Source organism: Melospiza melodia, chromosome 4, assembly GCF_035770615.1.
Source record: "Melospiza melodia melodia isolate bMelMel2 chromosome 4, bMelMel2.pri, whole genome shotgun sequence".
NCBI lineage: Eukaryota > Metazoa > Chordata > Aves > Passeriformes > Passerellidae > Melospiza > Melospiza melodia.
Genome location: NC_086197.1, coordinates 77,750,086 through 77,764,803, shown reverse-complemented (window position 1 = coordinate 77,764,803; position 14,718 = coordinate 77,750,086). Strand labels below are relative to the sequence as shown.

General features: G+C 36.7%; 1 protein-coding gene across 1 annotated transcript in view; it reads left to right on the top strand.

Annotated features, from left to right (window-relative positions):
• Positions 1–13,174, top strand: part of BMT2 (base methyltransferase of 25S rRNA 2 homolog) — a 30,750-nt gene extending 17,576 nt beyond the window's left edge. Inside the window, exons 3-5 of the mRNA XM_063155276.1 lie at positions 2,925–3,098; positions 6,484–6,598; positions 9,866–13,174. Coding sequence (XP_063011346.1) covers positions 2,925–3,098; positions 6,484–6,598; positions 9,866–10,495 — 919 coding nt within the window. The 3' untranslated portion in view covers positions 10,496–13,174. The remainder of the gene's footprint in view (positions 1–2,924; positions 3,099–6,483; positions 6,599–9,865) is intronic.
• Positions 13,175–14,718: the final 1,544 nt, after the last annotated feature.

Here is a 14,718-nt window from a genome sequence, read left to right as displayed (position 1 = left end):
AACATCTGGCTGCATCAGCACGTTACCTTGGGGTAAACTACAGAGTGCACTATTTCTGCTAGCTGCCAGTGCAGTGAGTGCCCATGTGCTTGCTGCTGCCCCACAGGAAGTGTGAAGGTCACTTCTACAGGAGTACATAGGCAGCTCCTCTGAGAGCTCAGGAGCCAAAAGGGCAACAACATGCAGTAATCATGCCAGAATGACTGTGACATCAGAAAAGTGTAAAGGGAGGATAACTCTCAGTGGCTATGAAGTGCAGTGTGGTCTGAGGTTTTTTTGTTGGGATTTGGTGGACTTGGCTGGAGTTCCTTGGTACCCTGTGGTACTGCACCAGTATGCAGACCCTGGGATCTGAATGTGAAGAATTGTATCCATTCTTGGGCTTTCCTGTGGCATTGGCCAGTTGTCCACCAGGGAAAATGAAAAAGTGGGAGATGCTTCTTTGTTGTTAACTTGGTAGTGTCTTATGTGCAAATGAGGAAGGTCTGTTATGAAAAATACAGAATTATGAGAACTCAGTTGACATGGTTAGAGGTAGAAAGATGGATGAAACACTCATTTGCATCAGTACCAAGAATGAGGAAGAAATGGCTTCTCAGTGACAAGATGAATTGGCACTTTACAAGTAGGTGGTTCTTCCGTGCTCATTAAGTGTTAAGCTGGGTAGCATGCCAGCTTCTAGGGAATTAAAAGGTTGATAACATGAATAGTTGAGAAGAAAAAGAAAACATTCTTCCAGGCTTGAGAATTCTCTCATGTCTTGCATGTCAGTGCAACACTACTTAAACTGCTGTTGATTCTGGATGTTTTAAGATGCATAATGAGAAAAAAAGACTTAGAATAAAAATAGAGACTACAGGGTGCTAACAAAGTGGTGCAGTAGCTGATAAATGGACAAAAATTTTTTTCTTTTCAAGTTTCATTTCTTTGACTAATTGATACACAGAACTAAATAGTTCTAAATTGATCATATGCTTATAAATAAATAATACAATGTGTAAAATACACTTTAATTAGTATACCAGCAGTAATGCAAGTGTTTTTTTCTGGTGTTCTCGTTTGTTTATTGATCTCCTTAAAATCTTTTTCCTGCTAAGTGACTGGCTTGTTATACTTAGTTTTAGAGTTGTTGTCTTTCCATATGTGCAGCCTCTAGTGGGTGAAGTTACTATAATTTTGCAGTCTGTATGTCTGGTAGTATTGCAGCCTAGACTGAAGCATCTATCTTATGAGGAAAGGCTGAGGGATTTGGGCCAGTTCAATCTCAGGAAGAGACAATGGAGAGGAGACCTCATCAATGTCTATCAATATCTGAAGGGAGGGTGGACCCAGGCTCTGCTTGGTCATGCCAGCCAGTGGGACAAAAGGCAACAGGCAGAAACTAATACACAGAAGTTCTACCTGAAACAGAGGAAGAAGTTCTTTGCTCTGCAGGTGACTGAGCACTGGAACAAACTGCACAGAAAGGTAGAATCTTCCTCACTGAAAATATTCCAGAACCCTCTGGATGCAATCCTGTGCCATGTGCTCTGGGATGACACTAATTGAGCAGGAAGCTTGGATCAGATGACCCTCTGAGGTCCCTTCTAACCTGACCCATTCTGTGATTACACAGAATTTCTGACTCAAGGCACTTCTTTCCTACCTGTCTTGGGGTAAAGTTATTTCTAACTGTGCCTGTTTGTGTATGTTTCCATCTAAGAAGCTCAGTGCTGCTCCAATGACTTTTTTTTTTTTTGTTGTCCTTCACATCTTATGTGATGAAGAGACTGGGTATATTTGATGCCTAAAATATCACCAAACCTTAGATTAGCCGTGTGTATTCCAAGTCTTTGTCACTATTTGTGATTTAAATGCACCATTTTACCAATGTCTCTATCCTTAAAGCTTTGATGTGGAGTGTCATTGTCTTGTTCCTGCTTTGTATAAGATATTATTAAACTACACTTGAATTTACTTTTTGTGGAATGTTCCTTCAAACTTCTGCAGTTTTAGTAGAGGAAAATGGTGTGAATTTCAAGAAAGCACCATAAAAATGAGTTGTTCACAAAAGATTATTCAAACGAGGGTTATTTCTGTTGAAATTTTCTTGCAAATACTTGGATGGCAGATTTAATTTATCTGAATTGTGCAGGGTGAATCTGGCTTTTTAATTTCACAGCAACAATTTTTTCCAGTTATATTTTGTGGATGAAATTCAGTTTTTCTCAAACGCAGTGCTTGCTTCTCATACACTAATGCTGACTACTGATTGAAGAACACAAGTGCTGTTTAACTTCTTTTGTAACATTAATTTCTTTAAACTGGCTAATATTTCTGTTCAAGTATGATTAATTATTTTGTTCTAGTTCCTCTAAGAAAAATAAGTAAATATGGGGAAAAACTAAAAGCTAAAATAAGTCTTTGACAGGAATACAGCTGCTGTCTGTTATTTAAAAAATGTCCAGTCAAACTCAATTAAAATGAAAATGTAAGTTTGTGCATAAATCTGGATTAGGTTTCTTTTCCCCTAGTTTATGTGCCAGCAAGAAACACATTTCAAAACCTTGTGTTGACAGGGAGCTAGTTCATAACTCTTTGCACTGTACTGGAGAACTGAGCTGAAGTTTACCTTCTGGTGATGTTCTGACAGGAATTCTGCTGTCTTACTCTAAATGTCTATCCAGATAAAAAAAATTTAAATGTATACTCAGCTGTGACTTATGGCATAATTTGGGGGGAAAAACCCACCAACCCACCACTCATACTGTTGGATGTATCACATCTTTTTTTAAAGTTGATTTACCAAATTTGAAATAAAACTCAGATTTGTTTAAAAGTTGACAGCACTTGATCTCTTAACCCTCTGGTATGTATCTTAGCTGTAATAGTGACTAACAAGAGCATTCAGTTTTCCTGGGGAATTTTTCTTTTTGTCTTTTCAGTGTATGCCGAGAATATTTTCAGAATGGTGGAAAAAGAAAAGCACTTGAGAAAGATGAAAAAAGAGCACTTCTTGCTTCTAAAACCACTCCAGCTTTAAATGTTCCTCAGACTCCCAAGATTGAAGATCCTTTGCCAAACTTTGGCTTGACAAATCATGAAGCTGTGACAGAAGAGTAAGTTTTACATGTTTTGACTTTTTTTCCCCTTTTTTGAGTGTTAAAACTTACCCTGATGTCCTTTCCCCAGAACATGTTCGATCAGTCTGATTTATTTTTAATAGCTAAGAAAGGCAATTTTCATGTGAATATATACATTTCTAGAGCTGTTTATGTTGTAGTATATTTTGGTGAATGCCATAAAAAATTGCTTGAGAATGACAACTTAGTCATCTTCATTTTAGTGCTAAAGCAATTTCACTTTAGTATGTCATTGGTGTGCAGTGCAATTTATATTAAACCTTGAGGTGAAATAAGGGAGATGTTAATTAAGTTAGAATCTAATGGCTGTTCAGCACTGTTGAAAAGTCAATTGCTTATGTAAGTACTAAGTGCCAAATGTAAATATCAGAGTACTTAAAACTTTCTCTTCATAAATAATTGCAGAGAAACTCTTGATTCCAATTACACACTTCAAAAGCAATTTGGAATTACAACCCTTAACTTTTAATGTACTAGCTTTCTGATGACTGGCTCTGCAGAACTTGTAGTATCCTTGAGGTATTTTCCAAACAACAGTTTTAATTTTGTTTGTGACCTTCACTCAAGCAAGAATTTTATTTTTGGTATCCAAGACCAACTTTATTATTTCTGAAGTCCCACCCTCCATTTTTTTCCTAAATAATGTGTCATGTTTGTGACTATTCATGTGTGATGGAAAAAAATTCATATTTTGCAAGTACAGTGAAATAATGAATGCATAAGCATAGAATCTATAAAAGTTATACTTATTAATTGTTTCATATTCTTTATAGTTTAGTTCTTAGAACTTCCTGCAGTAGTGTTTTTTCTATTGTGTAAAGAGGTTTTTTCCTTTATTGTAGCATGTCTGCTGTGATCAGCACTTACTTCAAGCTAGGTGTAGGATAAGTTAGGGAAAGAATGACATGTTACTAAATGTTATTAGTAGCTATGTCTGTCCTTAGGAGCTGGTGTCTTCTGTGTCTCTCATGTTTGTTTAAATCAATAGGTTTGATGATCATATTTACTTTAAAGCTTTCTAGCAGTGGGAGGCATTGTCAGGATAAAGCATTGGTTCTCTCTTTGCATCTCTTTGGTCTCTCTTTGATCTCTGTCTCCATACTTTCTGCAGGTAATAGTGGCTGTTGCAGAGCTAACTTCACCTGCTTTCTTGCTACCAGTTGTTTGTAGCCTTCCCTTTTGTTATAATGTGTACAGAAAGGAGTTAATAGAGAAGTTTTATAAATTATTTTAAAGTATTTGTTAGTATAGTGAGTACTGATGATTTTTATTTTCATTCTCAGAAGTTTAAAAATATACACACCTCGTAAGACATACCTGCCAAAGGCAGGTTTTATAATATCTACCTGAGTAAGCTACAAATGGTAGTAAGTTCTTAGTAGCCATATAGACCTTGAACAACAAGGCATAACTGGTCTAAGTTACTGCCCAGAGAAATCAAAATTCCTTTTTTTTTTTCTTGATGCCTTGCAGAAGAAATTACAGAGTTTATCAGAAAGAAAATGGATTGTGTAATACATAAAACAGAGATCTCTCCTGAAATGCTTTAGCATGTAGCTTCACTGCTCTATAGTGAAGTGTGAAAGTTGGTACAGGGGATACGGGGAACCCACACAGTGTTCAAACACTGTCACTCCATTCTGGTCATGTAGCACTACAACAGTGTGGGGTTGTCTGTCGGTATGACTAAGCCTGTGACTCTTTGTTTTACTCTGGTAGGTGTGAAGACAATAATTCTGTTCATCCCACATATAATCCTCTCTCAAGTAATTTATAAATATATATAAATAAGGCCGTTTTTGTAAATAGGAAGACAGAATGCATCATAGTGATCTTTTCTCTGTGCCATAGGTGAAGTGACTGTCCTGGAAATTAGAGGCTTCTGGGATTTGCTGCTTCATTTCAATCTGTATGAGTATTTCATTGAACACTTTAAAGGGAACATGTTTAGATCTCTAGAGGCTCTCTCTTTTTCATGGGAAGTCCTCTCTGCACCGTAGTATCCAGTTTCCTCTTGTTATGCTTCCTGTGGTCCCATGTATCCATTGATTTGATGATACCATATTAGACGCTCATATATAATGTAAGCATTCATGCAGGCATACATTTTTGTGTTTGAGTGAGGAGGGATCTGCCATTAGTGCCTCCATTTGCTAGACAAGGAGATACACTGGTCTGAGTAACCACAAACTACCTTTATGTGGGAAAAGATCTCTGATTTGACTTCCAACCATGTTTGTGATTTATGGCTACTAGGATCTGCCTACACAGTATCCAAATTCCTGTTCCAAGTCTGGAAAAATTGTTGCTTTCATCTTCATTCTGTACACTCACTCAGTACTGATTGACTTAGGAGGCAGCTTGGTAATGTTTGCAGCTTGAGCTTAAAGGTAATTATTGCACTCTTTGCCTTGGTCATGGTGGTATTTTGAGAGAAGTGTGCCCTGGATATCTTCTGTTCTATGCAAAAGCAAAATGTTTAAATTTGCCATTATTTTGCCAAATGCAACAAGATGTTTTATCTTGCTTTTCCAACATCCTCTCTCTGGTAGGTTACTGGGAATCTAGAGGGAGCCCAGATCTCTTACTGCTGCTTAGAGGCTTTTCTTTCCTTTCTGCTTTGTTGTTGCTATGAGTATAGCCATGGCTTGGTTTTACTGCATTGGCCCTGCACCTCTGTTTCTGAAAGTTTTTTGCAGTTATCTGTCTCTCCAGGGCTGAGCCTTTCCCAGAAACATGACAAGTTACATTTTGGAGATGCCAGTTGGTTTTGGCTACAGAAACTTGAAGCAAAAAACATTTTATTTTTGAAATGTTATTAGCATTCTCATCTTTGTGAAGTCCCTGTGAAAGCTGACTTTGTTTGCCTCTGTTAATGGATTTTGGATATTCCAGGATGTTACAAATCATCATGGAATTTTTTTAGATTGCAACCCTGTAAATGGTGCTGTTTATGTAGTTGTTGTCTGTTTCCCTTTTCAACTCATGAAACTTTAATTCTGGTGTCTAGTGTGACTTCAAAATCAGTAAATACTACAAAAAGTTAAGTGAGAAACACAAAACATTATGAGAGTCTGTCTAGTAGACACACAATTTGCCACTTTATTTACTTGCTACAAGTGCAAAAGTGCATGGTTATTGCACCTTCTCTGAACAAAACTCTTCTGCTTGAGGACCACCTGCTTTTATTGGTGGATCTTGGTTCTTCAGGTAACTCAGCAATTGAAGTAAGGCATTCACTTCTATCACTCACTACTGTGGTGTTCCCTGAGAATCTTTTGTATTGATTACCTGAAATTGTAACTCAGAATACAGCTTTAAAAGTTACATTTGATAAAACTTAATTCTCGCTGCTTCTTAGGTTCCTTCACTCCCTGGGGAAGATCAGATTACTTGATGTTGGTAGCTGCTTTAATCCATTTCTGAAGTTTGAAGAATTTCTGACAGTTGGCATAGACATTGTTCCAGCTGTTGAGGTATGTAATGTTTGCTGTATTTAGTATAAACTTGATCCTCAAATTTGTGGAATGCCTCAAAATAACTGTAAAAGAGTATGTTTTATACTTACACACTTTTTAAATATTTGCTTTAGTAGGAACTAAACACTACATCCTTTTCCATGAACAGGCTCTAAAGTCCTAGTTGTGTTTTCTTTTAAAAATACAATTTTTTTCCCAGAACCATGCCTTTATAATGGCATTATTAATCTTTAAAATCTGAAAATTTTAGTAGCCATCTTTTAACGATATTTCAGATGAATCCTTGGATCTTAAAAGGTATAAATAACAATTAAGTAGGCTTGTGCTTAGGCAAGAGCTTCTCAGAAGCTGCATTCACTGACAGAAGGAAGTGATTAATGACTGTATTTGGTGAATTTTTCTGGGGAGATTTAGTATTCAGACGTGCACTATAAGAGAGGATTTATGTTTATTGCTAGAAATATTTCTGAGCTTCCAAAATCCAGAGGACAAATTTATCAGCATATTTGGGGTAAATTACTTCATTTTCCCTAGGCAGTAAGGTTCTCAAATGCCTGAATTCTGCTGTAATCATATCTTCTTTCTGTCTTTTGCTCTTGACCCAACTTCTGTCAGTACTAATTGCATTTATCAACCATGCAAAAGGATAAAGTGGAATAAATATATTTTAAAAAGACACAGAAATACATTTCTGAGAAAAAACAGAAAAGCATTTGACTATACACACCTTGACTACTTACAGTTAAAAATCAGGCTCTATTAAAATCTGTGGCCTAAGGTAACTCTCTTTGGAAGTGGAGAGGTGAAGTGTACAGGTGAAAAAATACAGTTAACTGGAAAGTAATGTTCTCTTATTTGCTGCAGTGTGATTTACATGCTAAATGCCTGGTAGTTTGTTGTTGTTACCATATTTAGTCCATTAACACCTCATTTGTATTTTTGCATATATGCTGAGAGATACTGAAAGATTCTTTCAAAATTTGAGCCTGATAAATTGCTTTCAAAAGCAATTCAATGTTAGTTCTGTCTAAAACACAAACTTTGAGTAGATTTTGTCTTGCCTAATTTGAAACACAGGCATCATGATTACTTTCCACCATTTTGGAGGCTGTAGGACTGTAAAGGGCTATTGGGCATGACACAGGAGGTAAAAAAGACACATGCCACTGAAATGGGAGCCTGTGGCATTTAAAATGGTAATGCATGGCAAGTGAATTTCTAGCTATGATACATAGATCCTCAGTGTCTACATCTCAGGTCCTAAGTTCTAGTTACAGTTAGTGAAGATCTACTAGAAATAGTCAAACCTAAATATCTGCTGTTCTTTGATGGTGAGGTGAATTGGGTCACTGTGTATTGACTAATTCTCCAGTGACTATAATGGCAGGTACCTAACATTATATGAGTTGAACCTAAACATTATTTTTTGAGTATGCCTAGTTAATATTTTTCTGTCTACTAGTCTGTTGTTCTGCTTTCCTAAGAAAGCTACATGTCTTCTCATGAAAATCAGTTTATATGTGCAGTGACCAAAACCTTTATTGGGAGAAGTCCTGAAAAAGTAACTTCTGTGGATTTAATGGAGGAACATATGCAATTTCTGTGTACTAACCAGTTCTTTAGATTCTCTCCCAGCAGAAGGGAACAATAAGATAATTGATTTCTGGTTGTCTGACAGAACAACAGGTTAGTACCACAGCTTCATGGGAGGAGCTCCCAGAGTGCTAATGTGCAAGTGGTGACACACATGCTTGCTCTGGGCCTGTCTCAGGGCACCAACATCTTTGATTATCTTGGATCCTTTGGTTTGCTCAGGGCACCTTGAAGCCTGGCTAGCGAGTGTTCTTGGAGGGACAGGGAGTACAGTGTGAGCAGTCAAATGCATCTGCTAGAATAAGCTTCGTCCTACCTCCAAAACAGAATTAATGAGCCCTGATGTACTGAAGATGACTCCTCTTTGAGCTGCATCAGCACCATAACCTTCTGAATAAATTTATCTCTTAAGGCCAGAAGTTGCCTGGGCTGATTTAAGGGTTTTGGAATAACAACCAGAGGTTAATTATGGTAGTTAATGTCATCTCCTGACTTGAAAAAATTATTTTGAGAAGTTGTGGTAAAAGCTGAAAAGAAAATAAACTGGTAAAAATTTCTGATTTAGCAGATTTCTTAGGTGAGACCCTAAAGTATCTTTTAAAACGAATTGAAGCACAGAGGCTTCTTACAAAGCCAGTTTCTTAAATAATGTTGATCAGAGGGTTAAATAGTTCTTTCCTTAATAAAAAGATGTCATCCACCTTCATATAGAAATGCTTTGGATATAGACTAAGTAGCTGAGTAATACTTCAATTAATTTGGAGGAATAAGAAGGATATAATTGTGGAAATACAAGGAAGGGAACTGAAATGTTAGTTACGTAACTAAAGGATAAATGTCTTCAAAAGTTTTAGAATCTCTGTTTCACATACAGAGAATGCAAACTGTTGAATACGGAAATATATTTCCATTGATGGGTTTTGAGAGAGAGGGAAAATGCTTACCAAGAAAAGATTAATATTTTCTTTAGTTAAGCAGCATGCACTTGCTTTCTGGTGTCCTGGGGTAAAGTACACTGAGGGAAACATGCATTATTAGATGGTAGGAGGATAGAAACTGAGACTGGCGTGTGCAGCAGATGCTGTCTTGGAGTAAATATAGTCTGAGACCAAAAAAAAAGTAAAAAAGAGGTGGAAGGGTACTGGAGTTAAAAATTAGAATATATATATCGATACTTGAGGGTCTCTTCCAACTCAGAATATTGTGTGAAATATCTGTGCAAATTATCCACATAAGTAGGTTTGTGTTCTTAAATGTCAGTAGATGCACTGATAACTATTCTTTTAGTGTCTGTGAGGACTTAAACATTAGTTCAAGACTTGTATATCAAAAGTTCAGTAGCAGATTTGTCCTGAGTTGATTACAGATTCCACTTGAAACATACCTTAGTCCTGAAATTGTCTTTAACATTATTTCTGCATTACTAATTTGTGTTTCTCCTCTACTCAGAAATACTTGCAGCCTAAATTGGATTTTTTCAACTGTATATGTGTGACCATTAACTTTTTAACTCCTTAAGTAAAGTTAGTAAAGTTTACTCTTGAGTAAAGTTAGCGCGTCACTCTGAACAATCAGTTTTAAGGGAATAATTTATTTTTCTGTGGATTTTGGTTGTATTTGCTCTTTAAACTAACCTTGATATTTGGTTTTCTGTTTTTGTCACTCCACCAGAGCGTATACAAATGTGACTTCCTAAATCTTCAAATTCAGCAACCTCTTCAACTGGCACAAGATGCTATAGATGCCTTTCTTAAGCAACTGAAAAATCCCATTGATTCTCTACCTGGAGAACTGTTCCACGTTGTCGTTTTCTCACTCCTTCTTTCTTACTTTCCATCACCCTATCAACGATGGATATGCTGCAAGAAGGCACATGAACTTCTGGTATTAAATGGTTTATTGCTTGTAATAACTCCTGATTCATCTCATCAGAATCGCCGGGCCATGATGATGAAAAGCTGGAAAATTGCCATAGAGTCCTTGGGTTTTAAACGCTTCAAGTATTCCAAGTTTTCTCACATGCACCTGATGGCATTTAGGAAAACTTCCCTGCAAACAACAAGTGACTTAGTTAGCAGGAACTACCCAGGGATGTTGTATATCCCCCAGGATTTCAACAGTATAGAGGATGAGGAGTACTCCAGCACTGCCTGCTACGTTCGCTCAGACACAGAGGATGAACAGCTAGCTTACGGTTTTATGGAGCTGCCTGATGCTCCCTATGACTCAGACTCTGGAGAAAGCCAGTCCAGTTCTATTCCTTTCTATGAGCTAGAAGATCCTATATTGCTTCTGAGTTAATGTAGTCGTTGAAATGCCCTTTCAGTCAAACTTCTTGCTTAACTAATTTTGCTATACTAACGTGGGCTCAACACAGAAAAAAATGGTTTGCATAAAGAAAATGCAAAGGTTTACAGAGTTTGCTATTTTTTTCTACTTTGAATTTTAAAATTTATTCTTGTATGAAAGTGAAAAAATACAAGTTTTATGCAAATGACTCATGTCATAGCATAAATTGCTGTTACTTTCTTTAGATTTGTATCACTATTTTTTTTTCCAGAAAGGTACCATTCTTTTCTTTAGTGCTGTGAAGTGTGAATTCTATTTAATTTGTTAAATGTTGTTTCAGTATTTTAACTCAATGTGGTTGAGCTTAAGGCACTGGAGTTGGTGGGCTTCTGAGAAGTATATGTAGGAAGAAATAATTTGCACTTTAATTAAATGTGCAGATAGGTTAAGACACTTGATTGCAAATGTCCTTTCTTAATTATGGAACAAAATTTTTTCTTCCAAAATTTGTTTCACTCTGGTTAAGCCTGGGCTGGAGAAACAATAATCCTTGCACATTTGACTTTATGTTTATTGCAGCCCTTGTGATGTGACACCAAAACACTGGAATATATGCATCCATAGTTCTACATACTGTGTAATTTCATTGCATAAATAGCAATTTCTGAAGAGGCTTTTCCCCCAGAGGAGTATGGTACGTCTAGACAATTATGTTTCACTTCAAAGCTGGAATATGTTTTGCAGTTTTATGAGTATCCAAGCACTAATGTGTATCAGTATTTGCCCAGCTATGGTGTTCTGTATTCTTTTCCAACTGGGTTTTATGGGGGACAGAGTGGGTTTTGTCTTTTTTTAAAAGTAAATTATTTATGCATTTTAAAAAGAAACAGCTTTTTCATGAACTGTCCTTATTTGTAGACCTAAGTTAGCCAGGGTCTACAAACTGATTTTGTAAGAAGGAACATAACTCTACAAGTTTTTCAAGGATACACATATTTGCATAAAGCCATGTAATTCAGACCACACACAAGAATTTAACACATGCTTTTTGTTTGCTTATTAGGACCCAGCTGACTTCTGTTCAGTTAAATAAAAACTCCATAGCTGACTGAAAATTGGTCTGCACTGTAAAGAGATTAAACATCCATTTTTACATCTATTAAGTTTTTAACTTGTGTAGTAAACCTGTGAGTTTTTGCAGGAAAAATAAATTCTGTTCAGTGGTAAAAAAGAGGATTCATTATTAGTTTAGCTTAGGTTTTCCTCCATTTAAAAATAATGGCCAGAATTTTCAGATTTGGATGTTAGGCTCTTAAATCTATATGTAAATGCCTAGTTGTAAATGATTATAACTAGGTGCCAGATCATGATTTATTTTGGACTTCTGAAAATTGGTAAAAAAATACTAATACAGTTTCTCAGGCTATTATGATCTTACAAGATGAAATATCTCCCATTAAACTGCCACCTTGTATTTATAATATGAAAGTTGCTAGATAAATTGAAGTTGTAGTGTGGGGTTTATGTTGCTTGCTACAAAAATGAAACTTACTCCTTCCATTGAAGTTTTGCACTGAATGTGTCACAGTTTGTCCTACCTGTTTTTCTTTTATAGTATTTCCTACATAGAGTAATCACATTGGTCCAGCTTACACTCAGTTGTGATCTGGACTGTGGTGCTGTATTCTTTAACATAAGCTTTTTGTCTCTTCTTAACTTTAAAGCATTCCCAAATTCCTAATTCAAATTTATTATTCAATCTGAATGATAGAGTTATACAAACCAAGCAATTATACTGTGATGTGTAAAAAGAAAAAAAGAATTAAGGTTAGACATACAAGAGTCATGGTTCACTTGCTATTTTTTGTTACAGAGAATACTTCTCTAATGAAGTACACAATGGCTTCAAAATTGGCTTTTAGTATTTTCATTCAAATGTTTGTCATTGAAAGCCTTTCTTCCCAATTAACCACTGGTTCCAGCAGTGCTCATGTTAAAATATTGCTGCTGTAAATTCAGCTCTTTATGGGAGGTTAGTAAGTGCATTCTTCAAAGTATACATAATATTTTAACTGATACTCTGTTAGAAACAGTACACCATCAAGCATATGTTGGCATTGATTAGTGTAAATTGGTTTGTGATTCATACACCAAGAAGTGCAATTCAGATCAAGATTTACCCCCCCAAAATAGCTTAAATACTAAGGTTTAAAGTTTAATCCTTTTTGAGAGGTTGGTGACAACATTGTGGTTTAGGGACCTGAGATTGATAACAGCTTGGTTTTCTTGCCGATCATTCTGAATGCCCAAAGTGGGTTTATTGGTTATTTGGTTTTGTGGGGTGTTTTGTTTTGTTTGTTTGTTTGTTTTTTGTGGGTTTTTTTTTTTTTTTTTTTTTTGTATTTTTTTTTTTTTCACAAGGGACAGTAGATGGTGGTGAAGGAGGAAAGTGTGATTTACATAAATACCTACATTTCCCTTAATTATAAAGTGGTGGTATCAGGAGTTGTTGTATATTTGGCTTTGGTGCAAGAATATTATTTCTAGGTTATGAAATATTTGAAAATTATGACTGTGCAAGGTGCTGGAGAAGAAAAAGAAGAAAACATGTGTTGGCATCTCTGTTGTCTTTTATGTCACTACTTTTGTGAACAAAGCACATTTATTAAAAAAAATTTGAAAAACCGAAAACATTTTTTAAAATTCTTGGGGATTCAGCTGTTGTCTTTTTCTCTTTCTGTGCAATTTGTTCATGCTGAAATCCAGTGAAATCAATGCAAAGCTATTTTCTTTAATTTCAAGGAGATAGTTGTTTTGGGTTTAATTTATAACCCCTAAGGATGTTAAATTTGGTACTTCAGTTTCAGCTTCTACATCTCAGTGGTGGTCTTTGCTTTTCAGAGGGGTTTTTTAAATTCCTCCAGTTGATTCTGTTACCATGCTGCTTTCCTGCCCACTTAGATGTGACCACTTTCTAAGCACTTCTTCTCATCTACCTCTACATGTTCTTAATTTCTTTTCTATCTCACTGAAATACTTTTACAGCTCCCATTTATGTTGCCCCTTTAACATCATTATTGTGCTTTTCTACGTTGTGATTCTGAATACTGGAGGGTGTTGGGAAAAGGATGGCAATGGGAAAAGAAATCCAAAGAACTGAAAATGCAAGGCTTCTGCTCAGATACAAGTTGTAGGAAGACTGGATTTCAGCAGAACTGAAGTGTGTCCCTAGCACTGCACAACCTACCTGGTACATTCTGATCTCTTAAATGAGAGGGAAGATGACTAAATAGCATTTCACACATGGGCTCAGTGTTGCTTCCTGCACATCCTTTCTGCCTCATTCTGTTTCAGGAGGACTGCCTGAGTGGCTTTACAAGCGTGATCATTCTAAGGCTTTTTAATCATATCTCCATGTGTCAGCAGCAGGTTTTCTGCTCGTTTTTCCTTCTCTTTCTGTTTCCCTCAATTGTTTCCAACCTGTAGAAGAGCAAGTTGTCTTTTTAGAAAGGGTTCATTTCACCAACTTGCCCAGAAACTTTAGTTGGGTTATTTTACCCTCCAAGTAAAACATTCAAAAAGAAGTTTCCATAGTTGCTTGAGGAGTATAACAAGATAATGGTTGTATCAATACAGTACCAATTAATTGTTGTCCATAATGCTGGTGAAGCAGCTGAAGCATGTGACCCTGACTAGGCAACTGAGATTTCAGATCTCAGAAATATTTATTTATTAAAGGAAAACCTCTTAGCTTGTGGATTTTTTTGTTTTGTTGGGCTTTGTTTGTTTCTTTGGGGGGTTCATTGGTTTTGTTAGTTGTTTTTAACCCATGTAACTTTTAGGCCTTAGGGCTACTTTTAGCTAATATTTCAAGAGGTGTAATAATTTGGGGGATGTCTGAGCTTCTTGTGACTCTGAATAATTGAGTCAGGAACGACAGAGGGGCAAGCTTAGATGTTTATGCTTCTTGACTAGGGGCAGAAGGTGCTGTTGGTGATGGAGGATTACAGGAACAAAGGCTTTCTCAGCCCACCTGCAGTTCAGAGAGTGCCTCAGCAGCACTGTCATCCAGACTCCTGGCGTTTTGCCCCTCTCGGCCAGGCCGTGGGGTTCCTGTGATCCAGAACCTTCCCGCTTTGTGCTCGCCTGCCTGCGAGAGCCAGTGAAAAATGTGCATTTCCAACACCGAGTGCGGAGCAACGCACTCCGAGGCCGAGGAAGCCGGACCACAGGCT